At 36.1% G+C, this 18,126-nt stretch overlaps 1 protein-coding gene across 5 annotated transcripts in view; it reads right to left on the minus strand.

The window, feature by feature from the left end:
• Positions 1-18,126, minus strand: part of FSD1L (fibronectin type III and SPRY domain containing 1 like) — an 87,503-nt gene that overhangs the window by 59,834 nt on the left and 9,543 nt on the right. For 4 of the 5 annotated variants that reach the window (XM_021002211.2, XM_021002210.2, XM_021002208.2 and 1 more), the window contains exons 2-4: positions 13,862-13,957; positions 13,242-13,373; positions 4,781-4,882 (exon numbers count right to left, since the gene is read on the minus strand). In XM_021002211.2, the coding sequence (XP_020857870.1) occupies positions 4,781-4,882; positions 13,242-13,373; positions 13,862-13,957 (330 nt within the window). Of the gene's footprint in view, positions 1-2; positions 2,333-4,780; positions 4,883-13,241; positions 13,374-13,861; positions 13,958-18,126 lie in introns of those variants that run through there. The other variant, XM_078152480.1, reaches the window with a different exon arrangement.

Consider the following 18,126-nt stretch of genomic DNA (forward strand, 5'->3'; position numbering starts at 1 on the left):
ACCTTAAAGTTGAACTCTACTCCACGGGTGGTGGGGTCAATGTCCCAAGCTTCAGGTTTTTCGTGATGCTGTTTTCAGAGCAAATTCTGGAGACCTGTAATTTCTGGAGACTTGTAAGTTTTCAATTCTTTCAAGGTGGTATGATTTAAGGAGAGGTGTGGTCAGTGCTCTCCCAACCTGTGTTCTGGTCTATGAGCAATCTGAAGCATTCTTTTCCTCCCTGAAACTGTGACAGGATCTCTGCTCCCCTACAGCTGTACACTCTAGTGTGCTAGTGGCCCTTCCTCACCCTGAAACTGTGACCCAGGCCTGTGACGTGAATCCTATATGTGCAATACAACAGAGTCCTGTGCCCAGTGCCAGCAAAATGCCCCCTGTAATCTCCTTCTGACTAGTTGTCTAGTGCCCTTAATATCTTTACTGTCTGTGGGCTGAAAGCTCCTGAAGTCACTGCTGCTGATTCAGTGGCCCCCAGGGCTTGAACTGACTTGCTAGGGTAGGGTCCCACTGCAGGCCTGCCCAGGTGCTGCCTGTGCTAGACTGCACTCCACTCTCAGCCTAGTGAGAAAGACCTTTCCTGCTGACCTCCTAAGTTGTCTTAGTCTGGAAATTTGTTTCACCCCCTCCTTTTTTTGGTTCTGCTACTCTAGAATTCATTTTGAAGTATTATTTTTAAATTGTTTGGAGGGGAATTTGGAAGAGCTCAAGAGACTTCCTGCCTTTACTCTACCATCTTGACTCTGCTTCCTGAGAAACTTTCTAACACTCTAAGTTGCAGAAAAGGTGCCAACCTTCATTAGTAGCGGGAACTTCCTCATCTGGGAATAACTTCTACCAATGAAATCACAAATCCAGTCCCTTTATCTGTCTATGTTCATTATATGAGATAATTGTTCCAAAAGTCTTTAAATTCTGCTTTTGGCACAGAGATATAATGTAGGCTATCAACAGTTAAATTAATATTAGTAAAGTAAAAAATCTGTATGACTTTTAATACTCTCCACTACCTTTCCCCACATTTTATAATAATCACTATAGAAACAGTAAGGAGCTATACAGAAATGAAAACAATTTTATATTTTTATCCATTTCATTGACTGCCATTCCTACCCCCTCCCCCCCAAAAAACTTTCATCTCGTGACTAACCTTTTTGTAATGATACCCTACTCTTAGTTAGGCTGGTTCTTAGGCAGTCAACATAGTAGTCCATCATCAGATTCATACACAAAACCTTTCTGGCTCAATAATTCATAATTGCAAGTTGCTGAGGCCAAAAAAATGTAGCACACTGTAACAAACCCAGTGATAAGCCTCTTCTTAAACACAGTCAGGCCAGTTATTAAATAGCATACATACAGTCCAACACTGTGTTCATACTCAAAGCCTTTCCAACCTGGTAGAATCTGCTAGAGCTTGCACATGACAGTAGACTTCAAGAACCCAGGGTCACCTCTGATGATGAAGCATCAAAATAAGATTTTAGTGCAGGTCTGTGTATTTACATAAAAAAACTCAGAAGATCATCAAAGAAATTTACTCATTTTAAACTAGAGATGTCATACACAGTCTAGTCTCTCCTAGTAACCTGCTTTTTCAAATCCTGCCCTGAGCAACCTGAGGTTGTATTATATAAAACCTCACACAGATAAGAACAAAAGAATAACTCAAGTGACAGCCCAGTTTTGAACCTTAAAGACCAGTTCACAAAGAGAGGACAATACCATTCTTTTAAGAATGTCAGCAAGAAAAAGAAAATTCCAATTGACTGTAATAATTCTTTTCCTATGATACAAAAAACAGTGCTGTGAAAGATGGCAAGTAGAACAGATGCTGCATTTCAAACACCTAGTCCAATGCCCTCATTTTACAGATGATGAGTCTTGGACCCAAATTTAAGTGGTTTATTTGCTCAGGTTACACTTCTTGTTTGTGGAGAAACTATGACTGGATTCCAGTTTCTGATCCCTAACCCATTATTCTTGCGTAAAAACACTCCGCAGGATGAAAATTTGAAAGATGTACATTGTGTATAAAAATCAGATTTTAAGCAATTGAGAATTTTAATAAAACTGAAGATGACTGATGTCATATTACTAGCCTGACTAGAGCATTATCATCATGACATTGGTCAGCCAGGGAAAAGCTAATGAAAAATTTTGTTGATTGATCCAAATACACTAGGTCCAACTCCTAGGTATAATGGCCTATGATCCAAAGGACATCAGGAAAATTTCACTATTAAAAATATCCCATTTGTTTCTTCAACATAAAATGGAGATTTGTTCTACTCTGTGTCATGTAAGCCGTGCAGGCTACAGACAGGACTGAAAAATCAAGAGACTAAATTTTTGTACTCGTCCCTAAGGTTAAGTACAAATAAAATAAACTCATAATAAAATAATGATTAACAAACTATAATTGTGAACATTAAACTATACTAAAACCAGGTTAAAAACAACTTGGAGAAAAGGAAGGTAAGAAGCTTTTATGAATTACTCAAGTCTAAATTATAAAATATATAAAAACAAAGTTATTTTATTTTCAAATATTTCTAGTAAGTCTAATCTAGTTTTAATACATATATGAAAATAATTTGTAATGATTACATAAAAATATCAACCAAACATCTGCTTATTTCTGTCTGATTCCGTTATTTGTCTATACTATAAACAGATACAAAGTTTCATTTATTCTGAAATTCAGGGAAATAAGCTTTTCTATTTGACTGAATTTTCCAGGTAACTGAAACCTATCTATCCTTTTAAATACTAGCACTTTTTTACAGTTTTTAACTATTTTCAGGTGGGAAATGATGTTTCTAAAATATGTTGGATATTTCTGTTTTCTTAAGTATAGAATATTAAACAATATTTACCTCCTTTTGACTTGGGAGAATCATTATGAACATTATTACACTTAACTATTGAGCCATATAAGACTACTCGCCATTACACTTGCTATTACACTTGCCTAGACACATGTATTTTTTTAAAGCTTTCTTTTCTGCTTTGTATATAATTTCCTGCCATCTGCCATAAGTTCTTACTAATGTAAATGGACCCAGCCTTTTTCTCCCAGCCTTCTATGTCAATTTGTTGTTTCTAATCTGCTCAAGACCAGGAAATCAGATAACCAAGATCACTAGCCTTATGTGTCAAAGAATAGTAAATAGGCTCTAAGAAGCTCTATTATAAGTAAAGTATATGAGCTTTAGATAAGTTATTTTAGCTACTCTGGGACCTCTTCCCCTTCTTTCCTGACTCTTGGCTGTAACTGAGGTAGCCAGATAAGTGACCCCAAAACAAGAGAGTTGTTTCTACAAAAATGAGTGCTTAAAAATTTTTAAATCTCTTTTAATACCTTTGTTTAACAAGTTCTTTCTTTATCAATAGTAAAAAGCTAAATTTGATTAAGCCTAACTCCTCTCCTATTTAAGAAGTTATTGACATTATCAATAAAAATAATTCTCATCAAGCAACAAAAAATTACATACGTTATTGCTTCTGCCTTGAAAAATTGGATTTGCTTTTTATATCTTAATTTAAAGGACAGCAAAAGGATGAAAAATATGGTTAAAAATAGAGGTAAACTGACATAATTTTTTTAAAGATGTTTTATTAAAGGAGTAGAGCGGATTATAAAATATAACATTATACATCCCTCTATACTTGATGTTCACATCCCATAATTCTTCCCAGCATTGTAAAACCTATAAATGTTAGTGCAGGCAATCATTTCTCTCAAGTAGCTCTTGTCTTCTCCATGTTTTCCTTAGAGTGGTCACATCAATGCACTAATAAACACTGGATGTTTTAAATGTTTCTCTTTCTCAGAAAGTTTTTTCAGCACTAGAATTCACTAAAAATTTACTTTAAAGAATAGTCATGTTGGACAATGCAATTTCAAAAGTTATTTTTTCTTAATCTAATATTGCTCACTACATGTTAGTATTACTGTTCAAATTTCAAACTTGAGTGTGGGAGTTCTTGATAAGACAGAGTAATATAATTATGAGATTTAGACTTTACTAATTGAGCAATTTAACAGATTGCCTACTCTTTTAACCACTCAATTTTGAATTGATACAAAAAACTAACAGTGTTAAAACTATCCAAATTGGAATTCTGGAATTCATAACTTATAAATTAGACTAAGCAACTAAAATATACCTGAATGCTTATTTTTTATATTTGAAAGACTGACTTAAACATATACCTTAAAGAGAATCTACATTTTTAATAAAGCATATGAATTTAATAATATCATCACTGTTATTCCAATAGTTCATAGTGTTAAAGCATTAACAAGCATCAAGCACATTATAGCAAACACTCTCTTATCAACTTACAAAGAATTCCAAACTAAATTTTCAAAGTTGTTAGTTATTTTCTTTCATGCCTTTTCCATTTCCATTTTTTAGTTCTGCTGTTTATGACAAAAATATGCTGCCACCCTGACAAGTGCTCCTAAAATAAACCACCAACAGAGGCATTCAGTAGTAAAGACTAATTTGACCACTTGACTAGTCATCTGAAATTTTAAGTAGTCAAAGTGAAATAAAACTTTACATAATTTGTCCATGACTCCAAAGACTTATTCTGCTTTGGAAAAAGACATAACATTATACTTATCAAGAAATCCCAAGTGTAGTAGTGTGTTTTATTTATTTTTAAGTATTAGTGATAAAGGGCCCAGTCCAAAACTGGAAAGGAAAGAACCAAATTTCTACATTATTTTTCTATAACAGAATAAGTTTTTTGGTTTTGCTTTCTTTCTTACCTTTGAGAATTCTTCAGGTTCCTTTATATCTAGTGATCTTGAAGCAAATTCTAGCAGCTCTTCAGAGTTCTCCAGGGCATTATTACATTGGCTAAGCTGACTCTGTATATAGAGTGGAAAAAGTTAAACAAGTAAGAGATTTTTCTACTATCACATGGAGTTGTAATTATTCATCATACTGCAATAAAACTCTAGGCAATTTTATCAGCACAGCTCATCTTCCATCATCTTAGGGGTTCATTCAAGCAAAATTATCCAGGGACATCTTAAACACTCTACAAATAAAGAAGATTTTGATGAAATTATAATACTATTTAGAATTAAACACTAATATGTCTAACAACCTGGCTGCAGCAACGTTTTGTCTTTATATAAGCAAATATAATTTTTTTCATCATTTATTATACTTAGAAACAAAAATATACAGTTATTATCACACAGTTGATACTCAATTACTTACTGAGGCAGCACAACATAGTAACAAAGAGCTCTGGACTTAGAAATCAAGCAGCTTTGAGCACCAGCTATGAAACTTGCTAGCTATGTGACCTTAGGCTCAGAGAAGTGGTTTGTCTATTTTCATCTATAAAACTTGAACAATAGTTGCCCTGTATGCCCCCTTAAATTTGCTGTGAGCGTTAAGTTAGACAACATATATGTAAACAAATTAGGAGCCATAAAGGACTATGCAAACTTTCAGATGTCTATAAAAATCTATTGCCTCCAAGTTCTCTCCAATCCTAACATTTTGTTTCAATTCCAATCACCCAATGAAACTGTTTTTCCAAAGTCATCCACCAATGACCTACTAAATGACAAATTCAATGTCATTTTCAAAATCCTTATCTTCTTTGACTCCTTTGCAATATCTGACACTGTTTACACAATGCCCTTTCCTTCTTGACATTCTCTCCTTTCTTGGTTTCTACAGACCTGCTTTGTTCTGGTTATCCTTTTACCTCTCACATGAGGTTCCTTTTCAGTTTCTGTTGCAGAGCTCCTTTCTCCTACCACCCCCGAATCTGGGCATCCCTTGAGGTTCTGTTCTTGAGCCTTTTCTTTCCTCTCTTTACAACATCTACCTGGGCAATCTCATCCACTCACAAGAATTCAATTGTTGTCTCTATGTAGATGACTCCTAGAGATCATTATTTCTAGCTCTACCCTTCCCTGAGCTCCAATCCCATATTTTCAACTTACCTGAGGGTCATTTCTATTTGGAAGTCTCATGAAAAAGTTAAAATGAAACATGTTCAAATTTGAATTTATCAGCTTTAACCCCAAAACTGCCCTTTTTCTCTTAATATAATCCACCATCCTCCCAGTTACCCAGACTGAAATGCTTAGAATTGTTTGACTCTTCTTTCTACTCCTCTAATATTCAATCAGTTGCCAAATCCTACAAATTCTACCCCCAAAAGATATGTCATATCCATCTTCTCCTTTCCATTCTCGCTATCAGAACTCTAGTTCAGACCCTGATTATACCTTTATACTACTGTCATGGCCTAACTGATTACCCTATCTTCAGTTTCCCCTACTTCTCTAATTCAACCTTCACACTACTACCAAAGTAATCTACCTAATTACAGAGGAGGTCTGATCAGGTTACAGTCTGCTAAGAAACTGTAGCAGATCCCCACTGCCTTGAGACTACCAAAGTGATTCTTGGGTAAATCATTCTCTAGGTCTCAATTTCCTCATTTACAAAATGAAGAGGGCAGCCAGGTGGTGTATGGATAGGATGTTGGGCCTGGAGTCAGGATTTCATCTTCCTGAGTTCAAATCTGGCTTAGACATTTACTAAACTGTGTGACCCTGAGAAAGGAACTTAATCTTGTTTGCCTCAATTTTTCATCTGTAAAATGAGCTGGAAAAGGAAATGGCAAACCATTCTAGTATCTTTGCTAAGAAAACCCCAAATGTAGTCATGAAGAGTCAGGCACCACTGAAAAATGAAAGGATTGGACTAGATCTCTTTTAAGATTCTTTCTAGGTTTAAATCTATGACACTATGCTTAATTAAAATACAAAACTACTTATCTTACTCAGAATCTAAAATCTGACTACCACCTCTATTACACTGGGCAAGTCACTTCACTTCTTTGGGAATCAATCTCATCTATAAAATGAGGGGGTTGCAAAAAGCCACTTAATTATATATACCCTTTGGCCCACTGATACTACTACAAGGTCTATATGCCGAGAGAGATCAAATAAAACAGAAAAGACTAATATGTACAAAAATATTTATAGCAGCTCTTTTTATTATTGAAAACTAAGAGGATGACCATGAATTGGGAAATGCCTAAAGAGGTTATACTATATGATTGCAATGGCACTACTGTGCCATAAAAATAATGAAAGGATAGTTTCAATAAAACCTAGTAAGACTTGTATGAAATGATTCAAGGACGTGAACAGAACCAGAAGAACAATTAATACAGTAACAACACTACAAAACAACTTTGAAAGCTGTTAAGAATTCTAATCAACACAATGACCAACCATTGTTCCAGAAGTCCTATAATAAAGCAGATTCAGACTGTAGAATGAAATAAATTTTTTGAACATGGCTTTTTTTCACTAGGAAGTAGCCAAAATAAACTACTAAATATTTTCTAATTTCATCCTAATCTTTTCCACCCCTAAGCATCCGCAAATATTATACCAATATCTAGAAGAATCTTCCCCCACATTTCCACCTGATGAAATCTTTCCCTTTCTTCCAGGTCCGGATCATATGCTCTTTCTTTTATAAAGTTTTTCCTCATGATCCCTCTATCAGAATGATTCCTTCCTTCATGGTTCATTTCCTACTGCCTACAAACATGCCCATGTCTCCCCATCCTGAAAAAAATCTTCATTTAATCCTTCCATTCCCACTAACTACTGTACTATATCTCTTCCGTCCTTTGTAGCTAAACTCCTTGAAAAGGCTGTCTGCAAATAAGTGACTCCATTTTCTCTCCTTCTACTCTCTTCTTAACCCCTTTCAATCCAGCTTCCAACTTCATCATTCCACCAAAACTGCTCTCTTCAAATTACTAATGATTTCTTAGTTGCCAAAGCCTTCGACATTGTTGATCACTCTCTTCTCCTTGATTCTCTCTTCTCTCTAGGTTTTCAGGATACTCTCCTGGTTTTCCTCCTACCTATCTGACCACTTCTTCTCTTGTCTTCTTTGCTGGATCCTCCTTCAGATCACACCCTCTAATCAGAGATGTCCCACAGAGTTCTGTCCTCTTCTCTTCTCCATCTTCACTTAGTGAACTCAGCTGCTCCCTTTTAATTTAATTAAATTTAATCAATTGATTTAATTACCATCTCTATGTTGATGATTCTCAAATCTACCTTTCCTGCCCCAATCTCTCTGCTGACCTCCAATCTCACATCTTCAACTGCCTTTTTAGATATCTAGAACTGGATGTCCAATAGACATCTTAAACTCACTATGTCCAAAACAGAACTCATTATCTTTCCCCCAACCCTCCCCCACACCTCCTACTCTCCCTGTTGCTGGAGATGGCAACACTATCCTCTCAGTCTCTCAGGCTTCCAAAGTAGGAATAGTCATCTTGGATTCCTCACTTACCTTCCATATCCAATCTGTTGCCAAGGCCTGCCAATTTCATCTTTATAAAATCTCTTAAATACACCTCCTTCTCACCTCTGATAGTGCCATCACTCTAGGGCAGAATCTCACCTATACACCTATACCTCAATTACTGCAACAGACTGCTGGTGGGTCTACCTGCCTCAAGTCTCACCTCTCTCCAATACATCCTCCATCCAGACTTTTCTAAAGCACAGGTCCAATCATGCTACCCCCTACTCAATAAACTCCAGTGGCTTCCTATGGCTTCCAAGGTTAAATACAAAACACTATTTGACATTCAAAGACCTTCATAACCTAGTTCAGGAAAGGAAGAACCTTTCCAGTTTTCTTACATATTACTCCCCAACATGGCCTCAGTTCCAGTAACACTGGCCTCCTGGCTGTTCCACAACAGGACACTCAGCTCTGAGCATTCTCTCCAACTGTCCTCTATGCCTGGAATGCTCTCCCTCCTCTACTGTGACTATTGACCTCCCTGGCTTCTTTAAGTCCCAACTAAAGTCCAACTTCTACAGAAGCTTTCCTCAGCCCCTCTTAATTTCAATGCATACTTTCTGTACCCATCTCCTATTTATCCTGTACATAGTTTGCTTTGCTTTTATTTTCACACTGTCTCCTCTGTTAGATTGTATGAGGGCAGGGACTGTCTTTTACCTCTTTTTCTATCTCCATCACTTAGTACAGTGCCTGGTACATAGAGGGTAGGCACTTAATATTTATTGACCAATATAAAAAGTAATCACATTTCCCTCCTCATTATAATCTACTCTCAAAGAACCAAGATCAACCTGGACAAAATTCAATGGAAAATCTAGCCAACACAAAAGACTTTAGATAATTATTTAATTTATGTGACCAATGATATATGTCTAAATCAATACATGAAGCAGGGGCTCAGGTTTCTATTTATGGAGGTTTCAGTGCCTTAACATACAATCACAAGAACAATTATAGGGGCAGTTAAAATTCTAGAATTATCTATTTATATCTACTGTAACATATGTAAGGACTGGGACTGCATCTTCGGTTTCACTGGTATTGGGCATTCCCTAATGAATTAACTCCCTCTACCAATGAAAGTTGGCACCTTCTCTACAAATCTTAAGAGAATTTCTAGAGCACTAAGAGGTTATGGTGACATAGCAGACAAGGTACTGGACTTGAGAATCAGGAAGGCCTACCCTAGACACTAGCTGTGTAACCCTGGACAAGTCACTTAATTTCAATTAGCCTCAGTTTTCTCATTTGCAAAATGAAAGGGTTGACCTCAATGGTTTTACTAAGATCCCTTCAAGCACTAAATCTCTAACTTGACCAGGGTCACATAGCTAGTATGTGTCAGAAGCAAAACTTGAACCCAGAACTTTCTGACCATCTATCTACTATACCATGCTACCTCTTACTCTAACACAGGTTAATATAATTTACTAATCCACTACCCTCTGTAAAAAATAAGTCTCTATTTTTATATTTTAAAAAGGATTATTCTCAAAGGCAAAATCATATGGCAGACTAAATCAGAGTTAGTCTGAGTTAACACTAACTCACTATTTTGCTTCAAGGACAATTCATAGAATTCTATTTTCTCTGGTCTTCATTTATCTTCAATATTGGATTGCCTTTTACCTGGAATCTCCTTTCCCTTTGCTCTTTCAAACAATGTCTCTCCCTTTTTCAGGTCTTCTCAAAAATCGCTTTCTCTAGGAAGCATTCTCTAAATAAACCTACCAACCCACATTCCCTTTTCACTATGCAGAATAACTATCTTAAGCTCCCCTTAGTTACATATTTCCTTATATGCATTTTTGATGTCTAAATACAGTTGAATCTGCAGAATTTAGATTATTTTCTTTGATGGCAAAGACTGTTTTTTACTTTATTTTCTAAACTCATGTAGAGCCTGCAACTGCTAGTGATGGGATTAATAATTTTATTCTTTTTTCTTTTTAAACTCAAACTTAAATCTTTATCACAGCTAACAGTCAATTATACAACATCTAATATAGTACTCTATGGATAACTGTCATTCAAAAGTCATTGTTGATATCTCAATGAAATGAATTAGCTAACAAGTGGAGATTTTCTAATTTATTATTGAGGGTGGGGAAGGGAAGTCCAGACCTGTGATTTCTTTGGTGTACTCAAGTCAAGAAGCATTAAGTACCTGACAAAGAAAGGCAAAAACACTCTCTGCCCCAAGGAGCTCACAATCTTATGGGGGAGACAACATACAAACAACAACATATAAACAAGATAAATACAGGATAAACTGAAAATAATCTCATAGCAAAGGCACTAGAATTACAGGGAATCAAGGGATTTTAGAAGCTAAGACTTGAAGGAGGCCAAGGAAGCCATGAGGCACCTATGAGGGGGAGAATTTTAGGCATGAGAGACAACCAGTGAAAATGCACAGGAAGTAGAAGACAGAATATCTTGTGTGAAGAACAGCAAGAAGATTCATACCACTGGATAGCAGAGTATGGGAAGGGAAGACCAGAATAAGGTATAAGAAGACTGGAAAAATAGGAAAGGCCTGATTATAAAGGGCTTGGTCAAACCTGCACTTTAGGAAGATTACTTTGATAGCTTTGTGGAAGATGGACTGGAATGGGGAGATACTTGAGGAAGGAAGAGCAAACAACCAAATGGTTACTGTAATAGTCTAGGTATAAGATAATGGGACTGCTCCATGACAATGGCAGTCAGAGAAAAGAAGAGGGCATATACAAGATTTGATGTAAAGACAGAAGCAATAGGACTTGGCTACAGATTGGATATGGAGAGAGAGAGTTCAATTTTAGATATGTTGAGATTCAGGTCTCTGTGAGACATCTAGTTAAAGATATTTAGTAGGCCATTGGAGATGAGAGGGGAGATCAGAAGAGGTTAAAGCAGAAAAACAAATCTGAGAAGTATCTGCATAAAGATGATAATTTAATAGTCCCCTTATCAATGCAGACTGAAACAAGCTTGGAACTTGGGGTCTTAAAAGAGGTCTTAGGGTCTTCTCATTGCTTGGGGGCAATGAGAAGTTAAGTGACTTGCCCTGAGTCTCAAGGTCAATGTCAAAGGCAGAATCTGAACCCTGGTCCTTACTGACCCTATGACCACTATGACATGCTGAATCTGATGCAAATCTCTTCCACTTTCTGATTCAACTATCTTTGGTACATATTACAGATGACAACGAGTAGGTAAAGAAACCTTAACTCAGCTGATGACAATAAAAAAACCAACATGTCAGAGAATTAAGGAGTACTAGATGGTTAAAAATTAACCAATTAAGTCACCCATAACAATAGCATATAACAATGTACATAATTTACCCTAGGATAGCTTGAAAATATTTTTCTACACAGGATGTACCCTCAGGTACAAGGCCAGTAGCTTTATTTCATCTGACCCATGACAAGTTTCCTAAAATTAAGTGCCTTTTGGCTACCCTTAGCCACTAGTGCACATAAGATCACCAAATTTAAGTTCCAACAGCTTGCACCCTCTTCCAAAAGTGACTTCACCTCAGCAGCTCACTTTCTCAAACAAAGGAGCAGATAACAGGTAATTTGGGTTAAAAGTGGAAAAGAAAAAGGAACTGGTAATAGCAACAATGGGGGCTAGACTGCTTGGTAGGTGAGGTAAGGCCAATGGGGGTTGGCAGGAAGACTAGGCCCAATAGCTACTGAAGACAGCCTAATTAGGCAGGAATTTTTGTCAACTGGGGGTATCGGGAGTAGATCTTGGCAATAGGCCAGACTTCAGAATTTTGAGGAACAGAGAGGACATGCAGATCAACGTAGGAGTATATAAATCTGTTTGGGAAGGGCAAAAACTGAAGTGATAAGGGTGTTTAAGCAGGTAAGGGCCTAAGGGGTAATAATTTTTGCAGGTCACAAAATATTTGAGCTGAAAGGGATGTCAGAGATTATCTCATCCCTTACTTTCTCAGGGACAAGACAGAGGAACAGGATGGATGTGTAGGCAGGAAAGGTTGCCTTTTTTCTCTTTGTTATCTCTCTCCCTTTTCTTGCCCTTGGACTTCTTTCTCTTTCACTGAAACGGCTTTAAAAAGGAACTGAAGTCAATTTCTTGTTTTATTTAATGAATAAAATGTTATGTTTTCTATTCTTAATAAAAAGTGAGTAGGTTGAACTTTTTATATTTCACTCTCTGGAGAAAAAAACTAAATTGCTTTGCTATATTTTAATATGGCCAATTGATTCTCTCCACTCTCCCCTTCCCCATTCTCCAACTGCTTTATACTCTGTACAGCTAAGATTTCTCTCCTTAATAAATCTGTAAGTGTCTAAAGGAAATACATAGTACTGTTTCCACAGTACAAGCTCAATAAATGGTTGATGGCTCTCATTTCTAATCAACCATTACTTTTTAAACACTGCATTTCTTATTTCTACTTTCTAGCTATATACACAAGTATTTTATTTTCCCCTCTAGATTTATTCTGTTTGGCTAAACACAGAGATAATTTAAACTTTCCATTTTCATTAAAACTCTTTCAAAGCACAAGAACACAGCATATTGGTTTGGTTTCTAAAATGAAGATTTGTATGGATACCAAAATACTGATTGCTACAAATTTCCAGTTGGCAGATTAAGGGATATACAGATTTTAATGTGTATATTTTATAAATGAACCAGGCATTTTTATAATTATTAGCACATATCACCATAGAACTATTTACACTTTATAACAAGCAATTTGAGATGTTTTTAAAGCTTATGTATATTTTTATCTATTCATATTTGCTTTCAAAGTCTCTAATAAATTGTAAAATTACCTGAATTAAATATTCTTATTTTTGAAATATTATATGAACTTACCTGTAGTTCTTGTGATTTGCGAGCTTGTTCTTGCTTGATAGAATTAGTCATACTTTCTTTCATCTCATCCAATATAGAATAAAGACCATCGAATTCCTCATCTAATTCTAAAAGTATGCTAGAAGAGTTGGCCTGTTTAAAAGTAATAAACTTTACTAAATGGAAAGAAGCAGGTAAAGACAATAATATAGTCCCAATACAGTTATCAAAGAACAAAGAGATCACACAAATAAAATGTATATGCCATAACAGTGTATTATATACCATGGAAAAATAAGATTCTTGATCTACCTGAGTAGTTCCAGATGTATACATATAGGAAGCAGAACTATAGTCTTAATAATAAAATCTAATAGGGGCAGCTAGGTGGTGCAGTGGATAGAGCACCAGCCCTGGAGTCAGGAGGACCTGAGTTCAAATCTGCCCTCAGACATACGATACTCACGAGCTGTGTGACCCTGGGCAAGTCACTTAACCCCAAATGCCTCGACAAAATAATAATGATAATAATAATAATTTAAAAAAATATATCCAGAGTTGACTACATGTTTACATCCATTTGATCTGATCTGAATGTCATTCATTCTGTGCATTATTTAAGGTTTTTAACTGACTCATACCTGAACTCCTTTTAGTGTGTGATTTAGAGTATCAATAAAATTCTGAATTTCATCATTTTTGCTTGCCAGAGTTGTGATAATCCTTTGTAGAGCTTCCTGGAAGAAAAACAAAATCATACCCTTTAAAATGACAATCACCATAACCCTTATAACATTTTAACTAAAGAAATATCAAATACCCAAAATCATCTTCTAAAGACAAACCCTCCATGTAAACCATATGACTAACAAAACTGGAATATCGCCAGCATTCAGGTCCTATGGCAATATTACTTGAGATATCTGATTGCTCAAAATCTACCCAGATCCTTCAACTTCTAAAGAAAGGATTAACAGTTTTATTCTCTTTATTTTTAAAATCACACTTACTTCTTATAATTATATAGCAAATAATCAATTAAATACTAAACCAAAATGTAATGGATTTAGCCACTAGAAGTTAACTGTATGCTATAAGATTAGATATACCCAAGTAACCCAACTGGAAACTCCCAATGTTCTATCAGAACAAATCTATCATCTGACTATCAACTAATAAAGGGAAATGACAAAGGAAGGTGGTAGGATCCTGAAAATTACCAAGTTCTTAAAAATACATATTACATTTTATTTTTTTTAAATGACAAAATTGAGGATAAGATTGCAGTTTTCTTTTCTGGGGAAAAAAAAAGAAGGAGCATTTGCAAATGTCAAGACAAGCAAGATAAAAGCAAAGCCCAGACAACTATTTTTATTTTTTTTAAAGTTTCCTAGCCTTAAGAAGAGCCAGCAAACGTATGCCTCTTTACAGATCTAAAACTATGATCCGATGAAAATCACAGCACCAAGGGGCAAAGATTTAATAAATGTCCATGGATAACAATATCAAAACCTGAAACAAAAACAATTGCTTGGGAGCACTTTGTAGCATTCACTGTGGAAAGTCAAACCCAAACAACTTTACTTTCTGGTTCTCATTTTACCATACATAATTCTTGCTGTATTTTCTCATTTTGAAGGGAAACAGATTTTCCCAGGACCTCCTCTTTTATATATCTAAAATTTTTAAAATTCCAACTTGTCTCAGATAATGGGGGGGGGGAGGAAAAGTGGAGTGGGGAGATGTGTTTGTGCCAACTATCCTTACTTTATCACCTCAGCAAATGCCTCCTTCTGAAATTTAATAAAGTCTGACTAACTAATTGGTTTCAAATAGAGGGAAGCACAGCAACGAAGACCAGTGAGCAATAACAGTCAAAAAACCTCCTCACTCCCCCTAGACCAAGGAACAGCAGCAGCTGCTCACTGGAGACCAGACCTGCCAGCGTGAGTGGGGGCGGGGAGAAGAGCCCAGTGCCTGTACTGTAACAATCTTTCCTACGTGCCTCACAGGGTTGCTATCAACTGGAATAATAAACAGTATGTGGAAGCGTTCTGAAAAGCACAAACTAATTTTTTCCTCCCTGGTCCAGAACTATGATTTCACTGGTATAGGGAACTGCTGATATGAAAATTTCCTCTATTCAATGCAGATCTGCAAATGTTCTGCAACTTACACAACACATTTAAAATATTAACAGGCACCAGGAAAAAATACATAAATATTTTGGTGGCACAGTGGGTAGACCACTGAACCCGGAGCCAAGAAGACGTAGGTTCAAGTCTGGCCTCAGACACTTACTTGCCGTGAGACCCTAGGCACTTAACCCTGTTCACCTCAGTTTCCTCAACTGTCAGATGAGCTAGAAAAAGAAATTTCAAACCACTCCAGTATCTTTGCCAAGAAAACTGCAAATTAGTGTCACAGAGAGTCAGACATGACTGAAACAACCTAACAAGAATTTTAACTAGTTTCAAAGCTACAGAATCTAATGGAAATTACTCAGCTTAATTCTACCCATATTAAGTAATTAGATTCAAATGCTCAGAGCTGCTCTCTGAAGATTTAAGCCAGCCCAGGTGATTTTGTCTCCTTGCCAAATTCAGCTTTCCTAATTACTAGATGGTCTTGCCAAACTGGGAGAGAAAGCAGGCTGGATAACTTGTTAAATTAATTTTATTATAGCTAATACTAATACGAGAACCAAGAAGTTTAAGGACTTAACTATCGCTTTTTAGTATGAATATCACCCAAAAAGCATACAGGGAGCAACATCTAGATAATTTCTGTAACTAGCTAGTAAATCATACATTCTTCCTTATCCTATCTTATAAATTTCTGCTTTTCACTTCTCCCTTTTACTACACAGGGCAATACAGAAGAGCTGCAGATGCATGGAAGTGAATACAATGTCCATTTCAATTATGAGAATTTTTTTTTACTTTGGGAAGAAGCTTATAACAGTTGGTAAGGCAGAGTTTATTGCCAGATTAACTATACAAACAGAATTTTACATACCATGCCCTTCAAAATTAGGAAAAGCAATATAAAACAAAGTAGAGCACACAAAATTTAGGCTATTGAGAGAATTCAAGCTCTCACTAGGTTTTGTTTTTTTAAGATAAGGAGAGGCCTTTGACCTTTGATTTCACTGGAATACTACGGGGACTTCCACTTACTAAAGCAGGCTGGCCCCTCCAGTGCAACTTACAGACCACAAGAAATGACTTGAGCACTATTAGGTGACTTTTCCAGGGTCACAGGTAGAATATGTGTCAGAATCTAAACTGGAACCCAGGTCTTCCTGATTTCAAGGCTAGCTCTCTATCCACTACATTAGAGGTCAAACACATTAACTCCACAAAACTCCTGAGAGCAGCCTGAACCAGACTAAAATGTAGTTCCCATCTGATTGTGTTGATGCATTATTAATTAAAAAAAAAAGGAAAATATAAACGTGGGGTTTTCTAAGTCATATATAACCCAAAGGAAATGTTTTGTACAGTTTGGTGGCCCACTTTTCTATCTGGGTTTGACATCAATGCACTACATCACCCTGTCTCTAGTTCTTTTAGATACTCCAGAATGAATATCAGTTCAGATTACATCAGAGGGTTTGCAAAAATATTTAAATGTTAAATCTAATCATCAATGAAATGTTTATTTTGCTCCAAGACATATGTGAACCAATGATTTTTATGGCATTGCTGTATTTAGATTCCCCATTTTCCCCTCAACATTTTTGAACAATGAAAAACCAAATACGGCAGATAGTTCTTCTTCACTGATTTAATTTAGTGGGGAAAAAATTAATAAGGGGGAAAATTTAGTCTTATATTATCTAACCACATCTCTTAAACAGTTTACCCAGATCCTTCCAAAAAGGATTAAATAATACTATCACTCAGAATGGAATTTCAAATTACTGGATCTTTTTGGTACCAGAACCTTGAGAAGCAATTCAACCAATACTTATTTACCAAGTTTACCCTCAAGAAATGTAAAATATAGCAGCAGAAATAAGACAAATTCAGGGAGTTTACAATATAATATTAGTGAAAAGATAAGTACTACAAATAATCCCAAAAGGTATAACTCCATACAAATGTCCTCCCATCAGCTAATATCTGAATAATTGACTTCAGAAAGAGCACATATTAAAAACAGGAATCACTCTATTGGCTGTTCAGAAAATCCTTTAACATTCAATTTAATTTCTACATATCCCACAGCAGAGAAAAGCATTGCATGCAATTGAGATTAAGTCTTAAAATTACAAATTTATATGACTATTCAGGAGACCCTTCTCACTCATACATTTTCCATTTCAAAGAAATATAGAAGCAACTCTATCAGCAAGGGGGATTCTAAGGGAAAATGAACAAAAACATCATTACCACAGGAAGAAACAGAATCAGAGGCAAAGAGAGGGACTACTTTTAAGACACCAGATAAGAAGGGCACAATAGACTAAATAAATAAATCATGAATTCTATAATGTGACAAACACAAAATACTTAGTACTAAGTACTTGCAAACTACAAAGTACTTAGAAGTATTAAGGCAGAAGTGGAGGGTGGGAGTATCCTCAGGAACCAAACTATAGTGAAGGAAAGATCCAGACTCAGACAGAAATGGAACGGAAGTCTGGAGCTTGTCAGAAGATCTGTGATAGGGAAGAGAAGCATCCTAGGAAAAGCAAGTAAAAATGACACACAGGCTTCCTCTCCCACCATCCTGGGTCCTTAAACTAGGACTCCAACAGATTCTGCTGGGATGATCCCCAACTGTCCTCTAGGAAGGTGCAAGGAGCAAAGTCTCTAATGTAGCATAACAGGCAGAACACTGAACTTGCAATGAAGAGACATAGGCTGAAACCCTGGATCAAATTCTTACTGCCTGTGTG

This window comes from Phascolarctos cinereus, unplaced genomic scaffold (genome assembly GCF_003287225.1).
Source record: "Phascolarctos cinereus isolate Bilbo 61053 unplaced genomic scaffold, phaCin_HiC Scaffold_4;HRSCAF=312, whole genome shotgun sequence".
NCBI classification, from domain to species: Eukaryota; Metazoa; Chordata; class Mammalia; order Diprotodontia; family Phascolarctidae; genus Phascolarctos; species Phascolarctos cinereus.